General features: G+C 35.7%; 2 protein-coding genes across 2 annotated transcripts; one reads left to right on the forward strand and one right to left on the reverse strand.

Annotated features, from left to right (window-relative positions):
• Positions 1-2,813: 2,813 nt before the first annotated feature.
• LOC134273742 (uncharacterized) lies at positions 2,814-11,656 on the reverse strand. Its single transcript, XM_062755951.1, has 2 exons — positions 11,340-11,656; positions 2,814-5,408 (listed from the first exon to the last, which is right to left on the reverse strand). The coding sequence occupies exons 1-2, from the start codon at positions 11,380-11,382 to the stop codon at positions 3,430-3,432; spliced, it is 2,022 nt and encodes a 673-aa protein (XP_062611935.1). The 5' UTR covers positions 11,383-11,656; the 3' UTR covers positions 2,814-3,429.
• A 3,194-nt stretch (positions 11,657-14,850) lies between these two features.
• Positions 14,851-16,079, forward strand: LOC134273745 (uncharacterized). Its single transcript, XM_062755955.1, has 3 exons — positions 14,851-14,990; positions 15,404-15,514; positions 15,624-16,079. The coding sequence occupies exons 1-3, from the start codon at positions 14,877-14,879 to the stop codon at positions 15,687-15,689; spliced, it is 291 nt and encodes a 96-aa protein (XP_062611939.1). The 5' UTR covers positions 14,851-14,876; the 3' UTR covers positions 15,690-16,079.
• Positions 16,080-16,128: the final 49 nt, after the last annotated feature.

Raw genomic sequence — 16,128 nt, forward strand, 5'->3', positions numbered from 1 at the left:
TTTAGAAGTGTTCCTCAGACCCCAGTCTGTTGGGTCCCAATCTTAAGGTAGACTTGATGTCCCCGTCTGTTGGGTCCCAGTTTTAAGGTAGTCTTGAGATCTCTGTCTGTTGTCTTCTGATGTTCACGTGGTTTTCAGACTCGGTCTGTTGGGTCCCAGTCATAAGGTGGTCCTGAGACCTCAAACTGTTAGGTTTCAAATCTCAGCTTTTTTGACCATCTTTTAAAAATTCCTCTCTCCTTTTTGGTTGAAAAAGACGAGAGAAAATGTTATGTAGATAATTTATTTCTTAATTAATATACTAAGTTTTAATGAAAACTCTCATCTGGGCTGAAGAGAGTCTCTGCATGCTCTGTACTATGTTACCTCTCTATAATTATTATACAACAGGAAGGAGACTTCAAGGTTCGTGCAAATTCACCGAGTGCTTCTGGTTTAAAAAGTGCACTTTCATTTCTCTCCATATTTAAAAAAAAAAGCTCTTCAGGTTGAATTCATGGTTATAATCAGGATTTAAGCTTTGAAAAAAATTCAAATTGTGTGTTTTTGAAAGGATTTTCTAATTCCTTACTTAGACTGATAAAGTTGTTCCAACGTGTCTGTCATAAATCACTAATTATGCATATGTGATAAAATGAATATACCTTTGAAGTTAAAGTGTCATCTTGCTAAGATATAATCAGAAATGAGGCTATTTCATCCAACATTTATAGTACCTTATGAATATCCATGCCGCTGTTTTAAACCTAGGGGATAAAACACAGTGAATATCAATTCCTACATTTATTTGAGGAAGAAAAAAATAAAGACATCAGTTGTCAGAAAATTGTCAATAATTTTGATTTTTGGGATGATGTATGAGTGCTTAAGATGTCTGGACTTCCAAATGAGCAATGAAAGTACGAGGTGTATTTCATTTTAGTTCGTAAAATTGTCGCCTAAACAAATTCCAGGCTATTAACATAAACTCTTTTTGTGTTGCTGCAGAACACACCAGTCTAAACAGAAGTGTTGGCTGTAGTACAAATCAATGCACTGAAAGTTTACCTAAGTTTTCTTTATGGAACAATGCGTATGTGCACCTTGCATTCAAACCTCTAATACTCTCTACAAGTGTTGCTGAGAATTTGTTGATGTTTTCAGTTGCATGCATTATTGATTTAAACTCATTGAGAGAGAGAGAGAGAGAGAGAGAGAGAGAGAGAGATTCAGTTACAATAATTTTATATGTTATTAATTTTTATACTTTTATGTTAATTAAACAAGCACACAGTTACATTTACTACAGTGAGTCACGCTCAAGTTTGAGTGTTAGACTTGTCAGCGCTCCAAAAGAATATCAATCTGAACAATGTATCTTTTGAGCAAAAACTCGAGAGAAAAAATGGGTCTAAAAATTTGACCAACAAAGCTTAAATTTAAATTCCTTACGTTATGTTTGTTTTGGTCATTTCAGTATGTGGACGTAGGGTGTATTATATTTGGTTAATTTGATTTCATATTTCGTTGGCTGTGTCTTTACTTATTCTGTCTACCACGCTGTGTCTCTTACAGTAATTCACCGGGAAATGTGGACTTCCTTCACTGAAGAGGAAAACAGTGGTAGGAAATTCATGGGAGATTATTTCTATAATTAGATGAGAAAAAAGCTCTATCACAAATCTCGTAGTCTCAGGTTTCTGTGTTTTAGTAGGAACAGAAATGATTAAATGTAATTAATAATCAAAATGAAGCAATGAATAAACACCTTAAAACAAAACTCCCAGAAATAGAGTCAGAGTGTTATTAACACGGCCATGGGATTGATTTTAATGACCATTTTTTTGACTTGGACCATGAAGACTTGAACAGACCAGCTGAAACACTAGCCTAACTTAATGAAGCACAAACTGTGGGTTTCCCTTGTTATTTCTATCGTATTGAAAAACCCCGGTGCTGGGGGTCGTTTCTTTTTTCCTCTTTACATCAGTTTTGTAAGCAATGAAAAGAAAACAATTGGAACCCGAGCTGTCTTATGTGACATGCGAGAGAAACATCGCGTTATGGTACAAGCTATTGTGAACTTTGTCGCCATTGTTAACCTGACGGGGAGATTGATTAATGAAAGCTTATTATGTTATTAATATTTAGAATTGTTCATTTCGAACACGCACATTTTTGGCCTGAAATAACAAATGCTCAAGGTCAATATGCCCGACAAATTTTTAAAAAAGGTTAAGAAAATGAGAAAAACATAATTTAGAGACAAATTACGAAGAATGTTAAAAATGAACAAGTGAAAATAAAGAACAGCGACCGATCTTAATAAATATCGCAAAGTCTATGGAGTTATCCTTGAAATTCTATTGCAATGATCTCTAGGTTTTTCTTACGTTAAAATCTTCCCGTGCAATAACCTTTTGGGATAGCCCATGCTAAGATCTTCCCATGCAATACTCTTTTAAATTCCTTGGAGTTTTCCTTAGTGAAGAACTTCCCATGCAATAACTTTTTGGGATAGTCAATGGTCCATACTCTTAATTCTTCAGAGTTTTTCCTGTGTGAAGAACTTCCAATGCTATAATCTTTTGGATTATCTGACTTTAAGAATTTCCTGTGCAATGATCTTTGGGAGTTGTTTACAAAAATGTATTAATTAAAATTTCTGTAATTTGTGTTACCTTAACATATACGTACAATGCCGACCTTTGTTATAACACGAAATTAATTGCATGTTTTCCCGTAAACAGGACACGAGTTCAAATTTTTCATAAATCTTCCTACCCAAAAGAAACGTAAAGCGTTTTTTTTTTTTTTTAAAAAGATTTATTACATTTTTCTGTAACACATGTATATTAAACTAAACAGAGATACAAAGGAAGCTGCGTCTGTCAATTATCGCCTTTACAAATATATTATGAAAATTAAATTACGTATCAATGATCCATTCCAGTAAAATATTCAACTGGATAATGAAGGTGAATCCCTGTACACAACTACACAGTACTCACGTAGAAGTATTTTTTTGACAGGAGAGACATAAAATGTTTTTATAAGCATGTAAGAAGCATCTGTCGATCAATATCAATAAATACAAAATAAAAACACGCCATTATATGTTAAGAATCCTTTGAAAAATTGTATGATTTCCCTAAGACTGTAGACTTAAGCCTAAACTTGGGAAGAGTGACTTTCCTCGTTTAAAGGGCGGATGATATAGCCTATGGTTAGGCTAATGGTTAACCTAGTTCCGGTGGGCCACTTTGCCACCTTAACAATATGGTGTGCGCGAAAATATGCCCAACAGTACTAGTATCACGCTGTGCTTTGATTCCATCTTATTTACAATAATATCAACGTTTTTTAATTTTTGTAGCAAGAATTTCGCTACACTTCAAAATAGGCTTTCTGTTTCATAGTTATTGTAACCATTCAAGTTTTATGTCTGGTTCATCTCTCAAGAAACACTGCATACCACAGAGAACCTTTGTCTTCATATGCGACAACAATACGAGGCAGTTTGCCGTACATCTCCTCTCGCTTTATAAGTTTTGTCATGTCTTTTACAGATAGTTTGGAATTGAATAGCATCGAATTCACTTTATCATTAACAAATACTGCTGAAAATTGGGGTTTTCCGAAGTAGTCTGCTTCGTCTAAGTAAACTAGTTTCCTCTTGTACCTGGCGTTCCTGTTGACCAGTTTATAGAGTCGTGACTGCGGGATGTCTTCATAAGATCGATAATCTTTTTGGGATTTCCTGTCCTCGTCCTCTTGGAGAATAAAGCTTACAAGGCCATCCACGCCATTGTACATCAGCGACTGCGATGTTGGAATGTAGCCTTGCTCGGAGTAAAGCTCGATCAGTTTTTTGTACGACTGTGTGTAATGCTGAACACCGTATCGTATGACTGTCGAATTTTTGTAGGAATTTTTCCGAAAGATTGCCAAGAAAACGGAACCACGGTGGGAATGCGACATATAGTTTTGCATGTACGTTAAGTTGAAACCTGATTTCTCCAGGTGTAATTTATGTTGGGTTAAGCTTGATTCCGTCAGTCCTGGTGTAATGACAACTTTATCGAAGAGTGGCTTGTCTGATTTCTGAGCAATAACGACAAAGTATGTATTCTTCAGGTACGAAAAACCATTTATCCACTTGATGTCGTAACGAAGGAGGGACAGAGCGCGAGTATAACCTTGGAGATGGTGTTCTTCCAGTTTATATTTTATTACTTGTTCTATTTTCCCGGATTTTGTTTTTACGTCAGCCAAGTCATCAAGAAACTTATTTTCGGCAGACCATGTGTTCTCTGCTTTCACAAGGCCATGAATTCCACTTTTTAAAGGTGTGAACATCTGACCCGTGAAGAAAGCAGCATATGCTGTAGGGGTCGTTGTATCAGAATTCTGCTGCTGTGCATCCTTGACTAGAGGACCATGATGGAAGAACAACAAATCATCCGTGAAGAATTCCCCCTCCATCCAGATAGCGCCGCGACTGTTAACACTGAATCCAGCCCCGATCCAGGTACTGCTGTGTTGAACTGGGGCTGCAGAAGGTTTTGCCATTAAGGACTTGAGAGATTTATCAGACAAAAGCTTGAAGTCTCCTGACCCATCCAAACAAGAAGAAAATCTCATGATGTCATACATGTTCGATTCCCATCCCAATGCGGGTCCAACGAACTCGGGGCTCACTTTTGTGACGTCACTCATTAGCGGTTCGTTTGTGTCACGTGTCTTTGTGAAGACATGTGGTCGTCCAATTTTCGTGTACATCATTCCACACGGAATCATTACGTGCTTTTTGACGTATTCGTCATAATCAAAATCCGTTATCATTTCGATGATTTGTCCTAGAATAGCGTACCCAAGGTTTGACACAGCTGAGCGTGTACCTGGGGTAAAATCAAGGGGTTTGGACATCATAAACCGAATGACATCGATGGGGGTTTTGAGCTCTGGAACGTTCATTTCTGCAGAGATGTTTTCTACGTTGTAGCCGTTTGCTATAAGAGCGGAATTCAGAAGCGGTTCCATCAGTTTGGACTTGGTGTAATCCCATCCCCCGGTGTGTCGGAGTAAGTGGTCCACGGTAATGTCGTAGATCCGCCGATCCACCGTCGCCTTGTTCCAGGGTTTGATCACGTGAAGCAGCCCGTCTTTTCCGAACACTTTAGCGTTAATGTCAAGTTGTCCGTCTTCCACCAGCTTCAGGATCGTCACTGCCGTGAACGCCTTGGAGAAGGAACCGACCGGAATCAGGTTGTGGACGTAGATATCCTGATGCTCGTGGTTTTTACCGTAACCTTTAGCAAACGCTAATCTGTCCTGAATCATTACCCCCACCTGTCCCCCTTTGTAGCCATTGTCTGACATGTACTTCACAAACGATCTGTCAAAATCCGCACTGGGGAGAGTCCCGGCTGAAAAAAGGAAAAGAACAATGTAGTCTCGAAAATGCCTCTGTAATTTTACATTACATAGAGGGACAATTTCTAAAACGAAGTAAATTATTGACAAACAAGTTGATGAAACAAGAATATCAGCAGTCTCGTTTAAAGTCATCAGTTCGTAAGTTCTATGGTCGATACAATGAGCTTGTCAGCAAATACAATTTATCATTGAATCAAATACTAACTGACGTTTTTCATACTAAATGTTAGGCCATTATTGTTAGGCCATTATTTACACGCTGAATTGACGACGGATTTTTCTGTTATTTCCCGATCCCGAGCATACGGCGGTTGTGACCGGTCGGCAGGGTATGCTCTTTCCCCCATGGCACCTGCACACCTCTGACGTTTTCTGCTCCTATTTTGTATTGTTTAATGGACTTTTGATCTTGAATACTGTTCGTCATCTCTAAATATATGTCATTACTTTCAAATAGTAATTACAAACTTTGTACTAATATAACTGCTGTTTTAGGGATATTTGATGATATATTTTTGTTTTGTTTTGTTTTTTGGTTTGTGTGTTTGTTTTATTTATTTATGTAGCTATTTCTTGAATATATAGTGCTAAAACTTTTTGCACTGCTAGCAGCTCGGTCTACGATCTCATCGAAGTTTAAGCTTTATAAATTTTGCTTCTAAAATATCTCCAATTTACGGTCAAATAAAGTGACAAAGCGGCCACTTAATGATACGGCGTTATGTTTCTAATTCCCTGCCGACAGAAATGATACAGTTGCCGACCTCCCTGGCGATTGTACTTGATATGAAGCATTGACTTTCAGTTGTCCTATAGTGCAGACTGACTGTTTTAAACGTCTATCACTAACAAGACGAACCCGACACTTGATTCAAGAGGACGAACCCGACACTTAATGCAAGAGAAACATGTCAGATATTTCACCGGGTCTAAATACACCTCCTCTACCCCTGGCTGGCGGCCATTGTTATTGGTGGTGTGGAATTTGACAGAAGAAATGCATTAAGTAAAGATCTGTAGTAACGCGAAACTCAGGAGACAAAACCTGGTGTATTTTTAAAACCATTTACATTTCTTATGCAACAATCTTATCTCAAACGTATATAGTTATATTTTTTGCCATTTCTCATTATAAACTCCCTGACTTGAAATAAGATCGTAGGGGGACATATTTTTGGACTTCGCCGCCGTGGTTTACTTTGTAAGGGTTAATTGTTTTCGCCGATAACATCGCATCTTCTTTTTGTTGTATAGGGGTAAAAGTACAGAAATTTCTTAAAGGATATTGAACCGTTAACTAGCACCAAATTGTTTTCCGCACGTATGGTTAAAAAAATTATATTTATTGAAACATAGTTGTGGCCGGCGGGACTGCATGTTGTGTAACCTACCCCGAGGAGAACTTATTCTACGCCGTTTATAAACCAATATTTTCATGACTTTTCAAAAACAGCGTGTATGTTATCCTAAAACTCGTGTATCGTGGGAGTTTCTGTATAAAAACACGAGGGAAATCTCTGCCTAAAGACGGAATTACTTCTAGTACCCGATGTTATATTAAGGGATTGTTGAAATGATACATCTCTGTGTTTGCTCTTAGCATAAGTCTACAAACCTCTATAGAAAAAACACATCTTAAGGATTAAAATTGTTTAGCTACTCTGCTTTTGTTTTCTTGTACGTAGGTAAATGTTAGTTTTGCGGAACCTTTGATAAAATTTCGTTTTTTCAGGTCTAACCTTGACGGAGAGTTATTTTGTTAACTTAAGCTGGTTTTTTAAGTCGGGTTATTTTTTCTGGGTGGTTTGTCTTTATTGGAAGAAAGTTACTAATGGATTTTAAAATTGCAAGTGGTGTGTTCATATTAAAACTTTAATTATATATATTTTGTCACAGTTTTGACAAATAATGATAAAACATGGTCGTTTTTATGGCCTTTAAAATATTCCTATGAAAGAATTTCATTAGTTGTGTCTCTGTCCTGTGGATTTTGGCCTCTGATGGTTAATGATGCGACAACAGAAATGTTTCCTCCCTTTAAGCAAGTTATACACCTGAGAGCCTGTACAGTTAGTAATTTACCGACTTATTTTGAAATTTGTTCATCACCCTTGTCGTAAATAGCTATTTAATGTCATATTTTTATAGATTGTGTGCTTTGGATTACTTTTCTACATTTAATAATGGCGAAACTCTACATCAGAATTATTTTGCTAAGTTAGGTTGCGGGTATCTTTGCTCCGCTTGAACTTCTATTTGTTCTTACCCAAGATTAAAGCTTTAGAACATTATGAACCACGAGGTTCACCATCGCACTGTTTGGTCGATGGTGCGAGGACGATGGCGCGAAGGAGATGAAGCGATAGTGAGTATCGCTCTCTCCTCACCGTACCATCCATATGTCGTGGTCATCTAGCCTCATCGATGTCATACCATCGAGTTATCGTGCTATCGTTTTACTGTGTCATTTGTTCGCCCTCATCGTTTTGTTGTGCCATCACATCTGTCATCACGCTATTACTTTATTTCATCGCGTCATCATTATTTATATAATCGAATTATATCGATCCAAACCTCAATGATGCGATAGTGAACTACATGGTCCTATCCAGATTTCATTTGGTAAAGAATAACATTTTACTCCTACAGTTTCAGCCCAAACAGTCCTAAGAGCTTAATAGAATTTAGAATACGGAAACTTGACACAGTAGCTAAATCTTTTTGGAAGGATCATGATCACAGAATGACATATAAGAACTCTCTCATCATTATCTCGGAAATTTACCCAAGTAAGCTCCTCTCTATATACAGGGTTGTCAGTAATCAAATATGCAGGGTTTTCAGAGAGTCACTCGTTTCACAGAAGTTTCAGGTTTGTCCTAACACAAGGTCATTTAAAAAGGTAAAAGTTATAAGAATTTTCGTTCGGAAAATGATCAAATACTTAAAGCAATATGAGTTGCATTTTCGATTCGGCAGAGGGTGACATAACACTCCAGGGCTTTCCTGTCACCGAGGGGCAAATATTCTGGTATGTCACCCTCGAAGCCATGTGATATATGTATAATGACTCGCTTATACTGTACTCTCTAACTGTTAGGAATACGAAAAAAAATATTTTGCTGTTCAAATATGTTATTGTGATAAATTTGTATGTAACTTAAACCTTTATGATCAATTAGACTAAAATAAAGCAGACGAAAGACTTCTATATTCAACCCAACATACAGTTTTACATAAGAGATCATAATAAAGGACGAGTACAGGACGACAATAATGTAAATTCTGATTCAATGGAAGCTTATAAATAGTTCTTTAATCGCAAATATAAACAACAGAAGTTTATTAATGTTCTTTTTTTCTGTCATTGAAATAGTTATAAACAATTTTGCAACAACAAAAAAATTCCTAAATCAAAGTTGCAGCTCATATTGCTTTAAGATGTTTTGTTTGAAGAGAAAAAATAGCAACGTGACGGAGTTAGCTGTCTAAGACAATTAATTTGTTAAGCTGGGTATGCTGAAGTTTATAGGGAGAGTTATTTCTGAGACGCAGTGTCAGTATCAGATTTTGTCGTTCAAAAATATAGCATTTCAAACAGGAGTTTATCTCACGGGGAAATAAGTGCCTTAAATTTTAATTCCGAATTCAGAGGTTATAACAACTAACGTACTGCAAAGTGAAATCCTATTTTCGATAAGATAGCAGTCCTTTACTTATTTTATGTATACAAGGACAGTTATCTCTAGCTCAGCCCTCCGATGGGGTACCCCTGGTTTTATGGTTTGGACAAATCGAACTTTTCTTGCGTGAGCGTTGCTTCAACCTAAGACATTGCCTTCGATATGCACAGAAAACTGAAACGTCAATCTTTGATAAAGGTTTAATATCGCATTTAAAATTAAAGTTTTATTGGCGTCTGGGCTTAGAAAACCGACATTAAATTGACACATTGATGTTATCTGGCTTGGGTTTGACAATCCAGTTTGATGTTATCCTGTCATTTGGTATGCCGTATTGCCCATGTGGAGGTATCACACGAAGTTCTATATCAGCAATTCTAACCGAAAAAATCTGATAAATTGTATGCAGGTACACGGTCAATCCGGGTATCGGGCCATGTAACGAATTCGAATAAACTGCCACCTTTATTTCCGTGTGCATTATGTCTGTTAGTCAGGGAAGCGTACAAGAGAACAAAATGACTGCACCAGAGCGGGTCATTCATAAAATGAGACCATTGTTTTAGGAGTGGAATTTAATTCATGTAAATATGGGCCATGAAAACAAATATTTAGTCCACATTAGTACCAACCTATTTTTTTATGCTTTTTTATATGAAAAAATATGATTACCATTTTTCGTAACAAGACAAACGTACCTGCACGCATAAGTTGATGCCTAACACAAAATATCTCGAGGTTACATTTTTCATTTACATTTTTCATATATTTACAAATTTTTCTTAAGAATTCAATTTGTATGAGAAATATAAAAACAGAAAATATTATAGTGTCAAAGCAATTCCTTTTTTCGATTTTATATCCTTTTATGACTTGTTAATTGATTTATATTTCATTATATCAAAAGCCTTCATGCGCTCGGTGACATTTACTTCAAAATAATAGTTAACTCTTTCTTTCCGTACATATGGCGTCATAATCAAAAACAGTTAAAGAACTTAATTAAATATACCTAAGTTTATTGTTGGTATTTTTGTCATAAAACTAAATTCCTTTTTTTCGAATTATGACTTGTTAATTGATTTATATTTCTACAAAAGCCTTTAAGTTAACTCTTTCTTTCCTTAGATAATCAAAAACAGAGAAACCTAATATTGTTGGTATTTTTGGAATACTATGGGTGGTACTGTTTAACACCTCTGTTTTGATTTTAATTTTTGAGTACATTTTCCAGGTGTTTTAGCTTATTTTTGCTCTCTGTAACCTGTTTTAGCGTTCTGAAGCACAATTCAAGATAGCATGTTAATCTAAGAATACCGGTGATGTTTTAAAAATAAGCTGTTTTCCGTGCTAATGAGGAAAGAGAAGCACGAATAAAGAATTTTATGCCTTGCATTCCTACAATTAGTGCTGTACATCTAGAACCCATTATTCTTTGATTACCGCTGTGTAAATTTTCTCGTGTTTTCCGAGTTTGTTGCAAACTTGGGGAAAGGAGATGTGCTGCAGAACCAAGGTTTCAATTTGTAAAATTCTATAATTTAACTAAACATGTACTAAACAAACTATAAATCGAATAAAACATTTTAATATCAGAATCTTGATTTGCGTGTTTGAGAAATTGAATTGAAATTAGGAAAATGTCATTTAAATGTAAACTGCAGAAACCTTCTTAACTTTGACATTTGACATTTCGACTCATTAAAACATTTACACGTATAAATGCCTTCTGTTTTAGAAAGGCGTCTTCCTCAATACTTGATCTTTTTACCCGCATACCATGGCGTCTACGATTTGATGGTCTTTTTTTATGGAGTCAAAGGATTTCTTGTCAAGTAAAATGTTTATTTTTTCTTTCTTTTCAAGTTTTTTCAAACAATTTACTTGCGATAGGCCTTGGGCTTGTCTACTAATAAAGTTTCCTTGCTCACATTTAACAAATTTTCAACATAAATCTTGTCAAATTCAGGGAATTAACACAGCTACATGCACAGATACATGTTGGCTTCATTTGCTTAATTTATTACGCGTAACGAAGAAGAGACATTTAGAAAATTGCTACTTTAATAGTGAAAATAATCGATTAAAATTAAATTGGTTTTTATATATACCGATTTTCCGTTTCATATTCAGCAGAAGTATAAATGTCATATTAACTTAAACAATGGCTCCATAATTCATGACTTTGAATTTTCTATCATTATTCATTTTTTTTGACACTGTGTGTAATATACTTACCTGTACAAAAAACAGCCAAACTAAGGAAGACTAGCAATCTCATTTTAGCGCATATTCCAAGTAGAAAGAAAAAGTATTACTAAAACGTTTTAATCCCAAAACACAGTAAAATCCCCAATTTAGACAGAGAAGGAAGTCACACCATTGTTTCTTAATTATCCATTGAAGTAATTAACTATTTTCCAACATAATGCGAAGAAGCTGTGCAGTGTTTGTAAGATTTCACGCTTGTTACATGTGAGATATGATAATATGCATATTGGTCACGTGGTCTTTACGGAACTGTGGACCAAACCATTCACAAAAGAGCTACATACCACAGAAGAAAGATTTAACAAACCATTGAGCAGTTCAACAGTTGACTGGGAACAAAAATTAACTGGGGCATTTAAAGTTTGTCTAATGTGTTTTTGCCAGTAGTATGGTCTCCTTGAAGATGTACATTGTATATAATACTGGTGCTAAAGAAGAGTCATTACAGACATAGAAAACAAGTTTTTTTCTGACGGCAGACTGTATCAAACAGCACCTGTTATTTGTAGTCTAAACACTTGCAACATACTGCATTTTTTTTCTTAATCCAGTGTTATCCATGTTCATTTTTTTCAATGAAAAAAACTCTTTTAATCGATAGAATAGAAGGTGATAATCATGGTAATCTCTAAATGTTCTCTAAGTATGATAACCTTATATTTGTACAGTATTGCATGCCAAATTGCGCAGACCATGCGATCTCACATTTATGTGAATTTACTGTGCATAATACACAAAAGACAACCTTTTTCAGTTCATTAACTTGGTTAAAAAAGAGCATAAAGTCTGGAGAAGGGTACACGCAATGTTTGAGGGGATACAATGTACCCCCTCAATCGAGCAGAGCGGTGTGTTGGTAAGACACCGTACGACTCGCAAGAGAAGTACCTAAGTGAGTCGATAATGCATCCATTACTTAGGTTATTTTGACCCAGTTCTAACTTTTCAATTGACTTAAATTTAAAGAAGTAAAAATACTTTACATTCAATTTGCTTAGAGACTGATACGAAGTGCACCAATTATTTATACATAATTTTTATACAATGTATACGACATTCTTGTCAAAAGAACTGACGACACGGTCCTGGATTTTTATATCATTTGTGATATACCAAATAATGATTGTTATTAAAAATGTATAAACATAAAAATATGTTTTATCAGAAATCCAACTGTATTATGCCAATTGTATTTTCAAAATATTAGAAATGAGCACTGAACAAAAATATTAAATTGGAGCTTTTTCCCTCTTTATATCTTGTAAAGATCGTAATTTCAAGAAAGGTGTGGTTTTTGTCGAAAAGGAGAGAAAGACGTTATTTGTATAGGCCGGCGATTGTGCATTATATCAGTATCAGCGGTGAGAAAAGCGTGAATGTTGTAAGGTTATCTGCAGGTAATTACAAAAATACCTGGTCAGGTATCCGACAAAGCGCAACTCTATGTTTCCATTACTCCACCCTATTTAATGTGGGTCTGCATATAGGAGCTGAAATTACAGATACGGCTTTCTTCGATATAGATATTTTTCGTAATTGTTTCTTTCTGAGGTATTTTGCTCAAGTATACTTCTGGATCTTTTAAAGGTCATGTCGACCGAAAGAAATGTTAAGGATAATTTTAAAAGGATTTTTGAAAGAGTTACTTACTCGAGTTGGATTTTTTTCTGCAATAGAATTTCAATTGCATATGTGCCAGGCATAAGGTACCTCAATTCAATCAAATGAAGTAGACTGAAGATACGTGTTGTATAGGGGATAGATTTAATTCAAATCACAAATCGAGAGGTGTACTATTAATATACAACCTGGAGACAACAGAGCCATTATAAAGCATTCTAAAAGACTAAAATAAATTGATAAAAATGCAGTAATTTAATTTTTCAAGTCTGAATCCAACAAATTGTTACAATTGCAATTTGGGTTAAGCATGTGCATGTATGTTACATTTTGGAGTGTATAGCACCTAGTGGTAAAACCAACAATACCGCTAACTAATTTATACCTAAAGGTACACAAAAATGATAATATTTTAAAACTTTGATACTGGAGAGATGCCATGAAAATTTGGTATGCTCAACAGCCTCAACTGTTCGTTGACTTTGACCTCATCATACGTAGATCTAGCTGTGGGGTCGTCATCTTACTGGTAAATAAAAATGGACAACCAGAAACCAGCGCGCAGCTAATATAAATTGTCCGTGCACTGTGCGAAAATGAAAATTTTAACGCAAATATTGAATTCTTTTTTTGGCTCACCTGAAGGCTCAAGTGAGCTTTTCTGATCAAAATTTGTCCGTCGGCTGTCGTCGTTGGTGTCGTCGTCGTCGTCGTAAACTTTTCACATTTTCATCTTCTTCTCAAGAACCACTGGGCCAATTTCAACCAAACTTGCCACAAAGTGTCCTTAGGTAAAGGGGATTCAAGTTTGTTCAAATGAAGGGCCACGCCCTCTTCCAAGGGGAGATAATAATGAATTAGTGAAAAATTAAATCTTCTTCTCAAGAACCACTGGGCCAGGAAAGATGAAACTCATGTGGAAGCATCCTTAGATAGTGTATATTCAAATTTGTTCAAATCATGACCCCCGGGGGTAGGGTGGGGCCACAATGGCCGACCAAAGTTTTACATAGGAGTATATAGGGAAAATCTTTAAAAATCTTCTTCTCAATAACCACTGGGCCAGGAAAGATGACACTCATGTGGAAGCATCCTCAGATAGTGTAGATTCAAGTTTGTTCAAATCATGACCCCCGGGGGTAGGGTGGGGCCACAATGGCCGACCAAATTTTTACATAGGAGTATATAGGAAAAAATCTATAAAAAATCCTCTTCTCAAGAACCATTGAGACAGGAAAGATGAAACTCATGTGAAATTATCCTCAGGTAGTGTAGATTTAAGTTTATTCAAATCATGACCCCTGGGGGTAGGGTGGGGCCACAATGGCCGACCAAAGTTTTACATAGGAATATATAGGGAAACCTTTTAAAATCTTCTTTTCAAGTACTTCAAAGCCATGATTAGTAATATTTATATGGAATCATCCTCAGGTAGTGTAGATTCTAGTTTGTTCAAATCATGATCCTCTGGGGTGTTAAAATTCAAGTCCCCCTCCCCCCCCCCCCAACCTCAGTAAACTTTAAGTTCTGATCTGATATGTGCTTTCTCCTAGCTGAATATGCTCAGGTGAGCGCTGTGGCCCTTGGGCCTCTTGTTTTTAATGCTTTTTTTTTGAAAATTTTCGTACATACAAAAGGACAAAAAATAGACACACTAACACACCCTCACACACCACACGCACTATATGGAATTCAGTCCATTTTGAGAGTGTTTTATACATTTTGGGTTATAACTTTTTGAATTTATTGTATGCTAAAAATCAAGCCCAATTTCAACATTCATGATAAATGAATAAATGTTTGTAAATGAATCAAATACAAATCCTCTAACATTATTTTAATATGTGTATTTAGACAGTTGGAATCTGAGACGTGACGTCATCCATGGGCAAAAGTAAACAGAAAGGAAGCGGAACCGGAAAGAGAGATTCCGCCGTGTTCAAAGTAGCCGGTGTCCGGAAACCCAAGATCAAATCCGTCAACACCAATCTTAAAAAGGTTCGTAAAATATTTTCTGTCTTTTAAACTCATCTGTGCCAAAGGTTTTTGATCAAAATTGTGCCTCCTCTTTTAAGGGGGAGAAAATTAAGAATTAGTGAACAATTATAATACTTTTTTCCCCGAGAGTTCCATTGGCCACATCGCTCATCGGAGTCACTTTGCCCAAGCATATTTAAATTTCCCTCGTTATTATAAATATTTTAACTCCATATATGGACCAAAAGGTTAGATCTGAGTTCCAGAATATATAGAGTAATTTTTTTAAAGTTATTAAAAAGGGAAATTTAAATGAAATCAGCTGCTGAAGGACTGCAGGATCAAAGCGAGTCAGGCGAGTGTTATGTCCCATGGATCTCTTGTTTAACAAGTAAGGGATCTAAAATGTCACTGATTCAAAATTGTTTTTTTAGCTGAATTTCAAAAATAAACAGAAAACTGAAGAATCCAACAAAGTCTTCAACTCTGTGCAAAGAGCCATCACTGAGACCACAAAACCTGTGAAACAAGCGCCAAAGAAACAGGTAAACTGAAGACTTAATAGTCTGGGGATCTAGATGTGGAAATAAACATTTCAGTCTCATTGCTCAATAGCATTACTTTTAATTTTTTATTTCCGTTTTCCACTTTTAGTCATCCACTGCCAGTAAACCGTTACCAGACATGGAGGAAACGGCAAAACAGTTTGCTCAGCTCTAACGGTACAAAGAGAGATAACTCTGACTCGTCCACTGAACTCGAGGAAAAGAAACACAGAACTTTTTTTTTTTTTTTTACCACGGAATGTAATAAATAAATGCTCCTGGCAGACAATACAAATGACTAAAATTACATTCATCTATAATATAAACAAGAAACATGACAATTTTAATGTACATATCATCAAGATATTATAGTACATTGTATATACATTCTCTAAAGGAATTAAAGTGAAAAAATCTTTGGTGTATTTTTTTTCAACAATGAAAACAAAATCTTGTAGATCTGCTAATATTATGCACCTTGTACTTTATGAAATCCAAAATAAAATCTTGTCATCAACCTGATTGATATATGGCATTTATTGTGTTTAACATACAAAAAAAATTACCAGGTAGAACCTAATTTAAAAAAATCAGAATCCACATGGAATACACTA

The sequence above is a fragment of the Saccostrea cucullata genome, unplaced genomic scaffold (assembly GCF_032062105.1).
Source record: "Saccostrea cucullata isolate Sc308-1 unplaced genomic scaffold, CSIRO_AGI_Scuc_v1 ctg134, whole genome shotgun sequence".
Taxonomy (NCBI): Eukaryota; Metazoa; Mollusca; class Bivalvia; order Ostreida; family Ostreidae; genus Saccostrea; species Saccostrea cuccullata.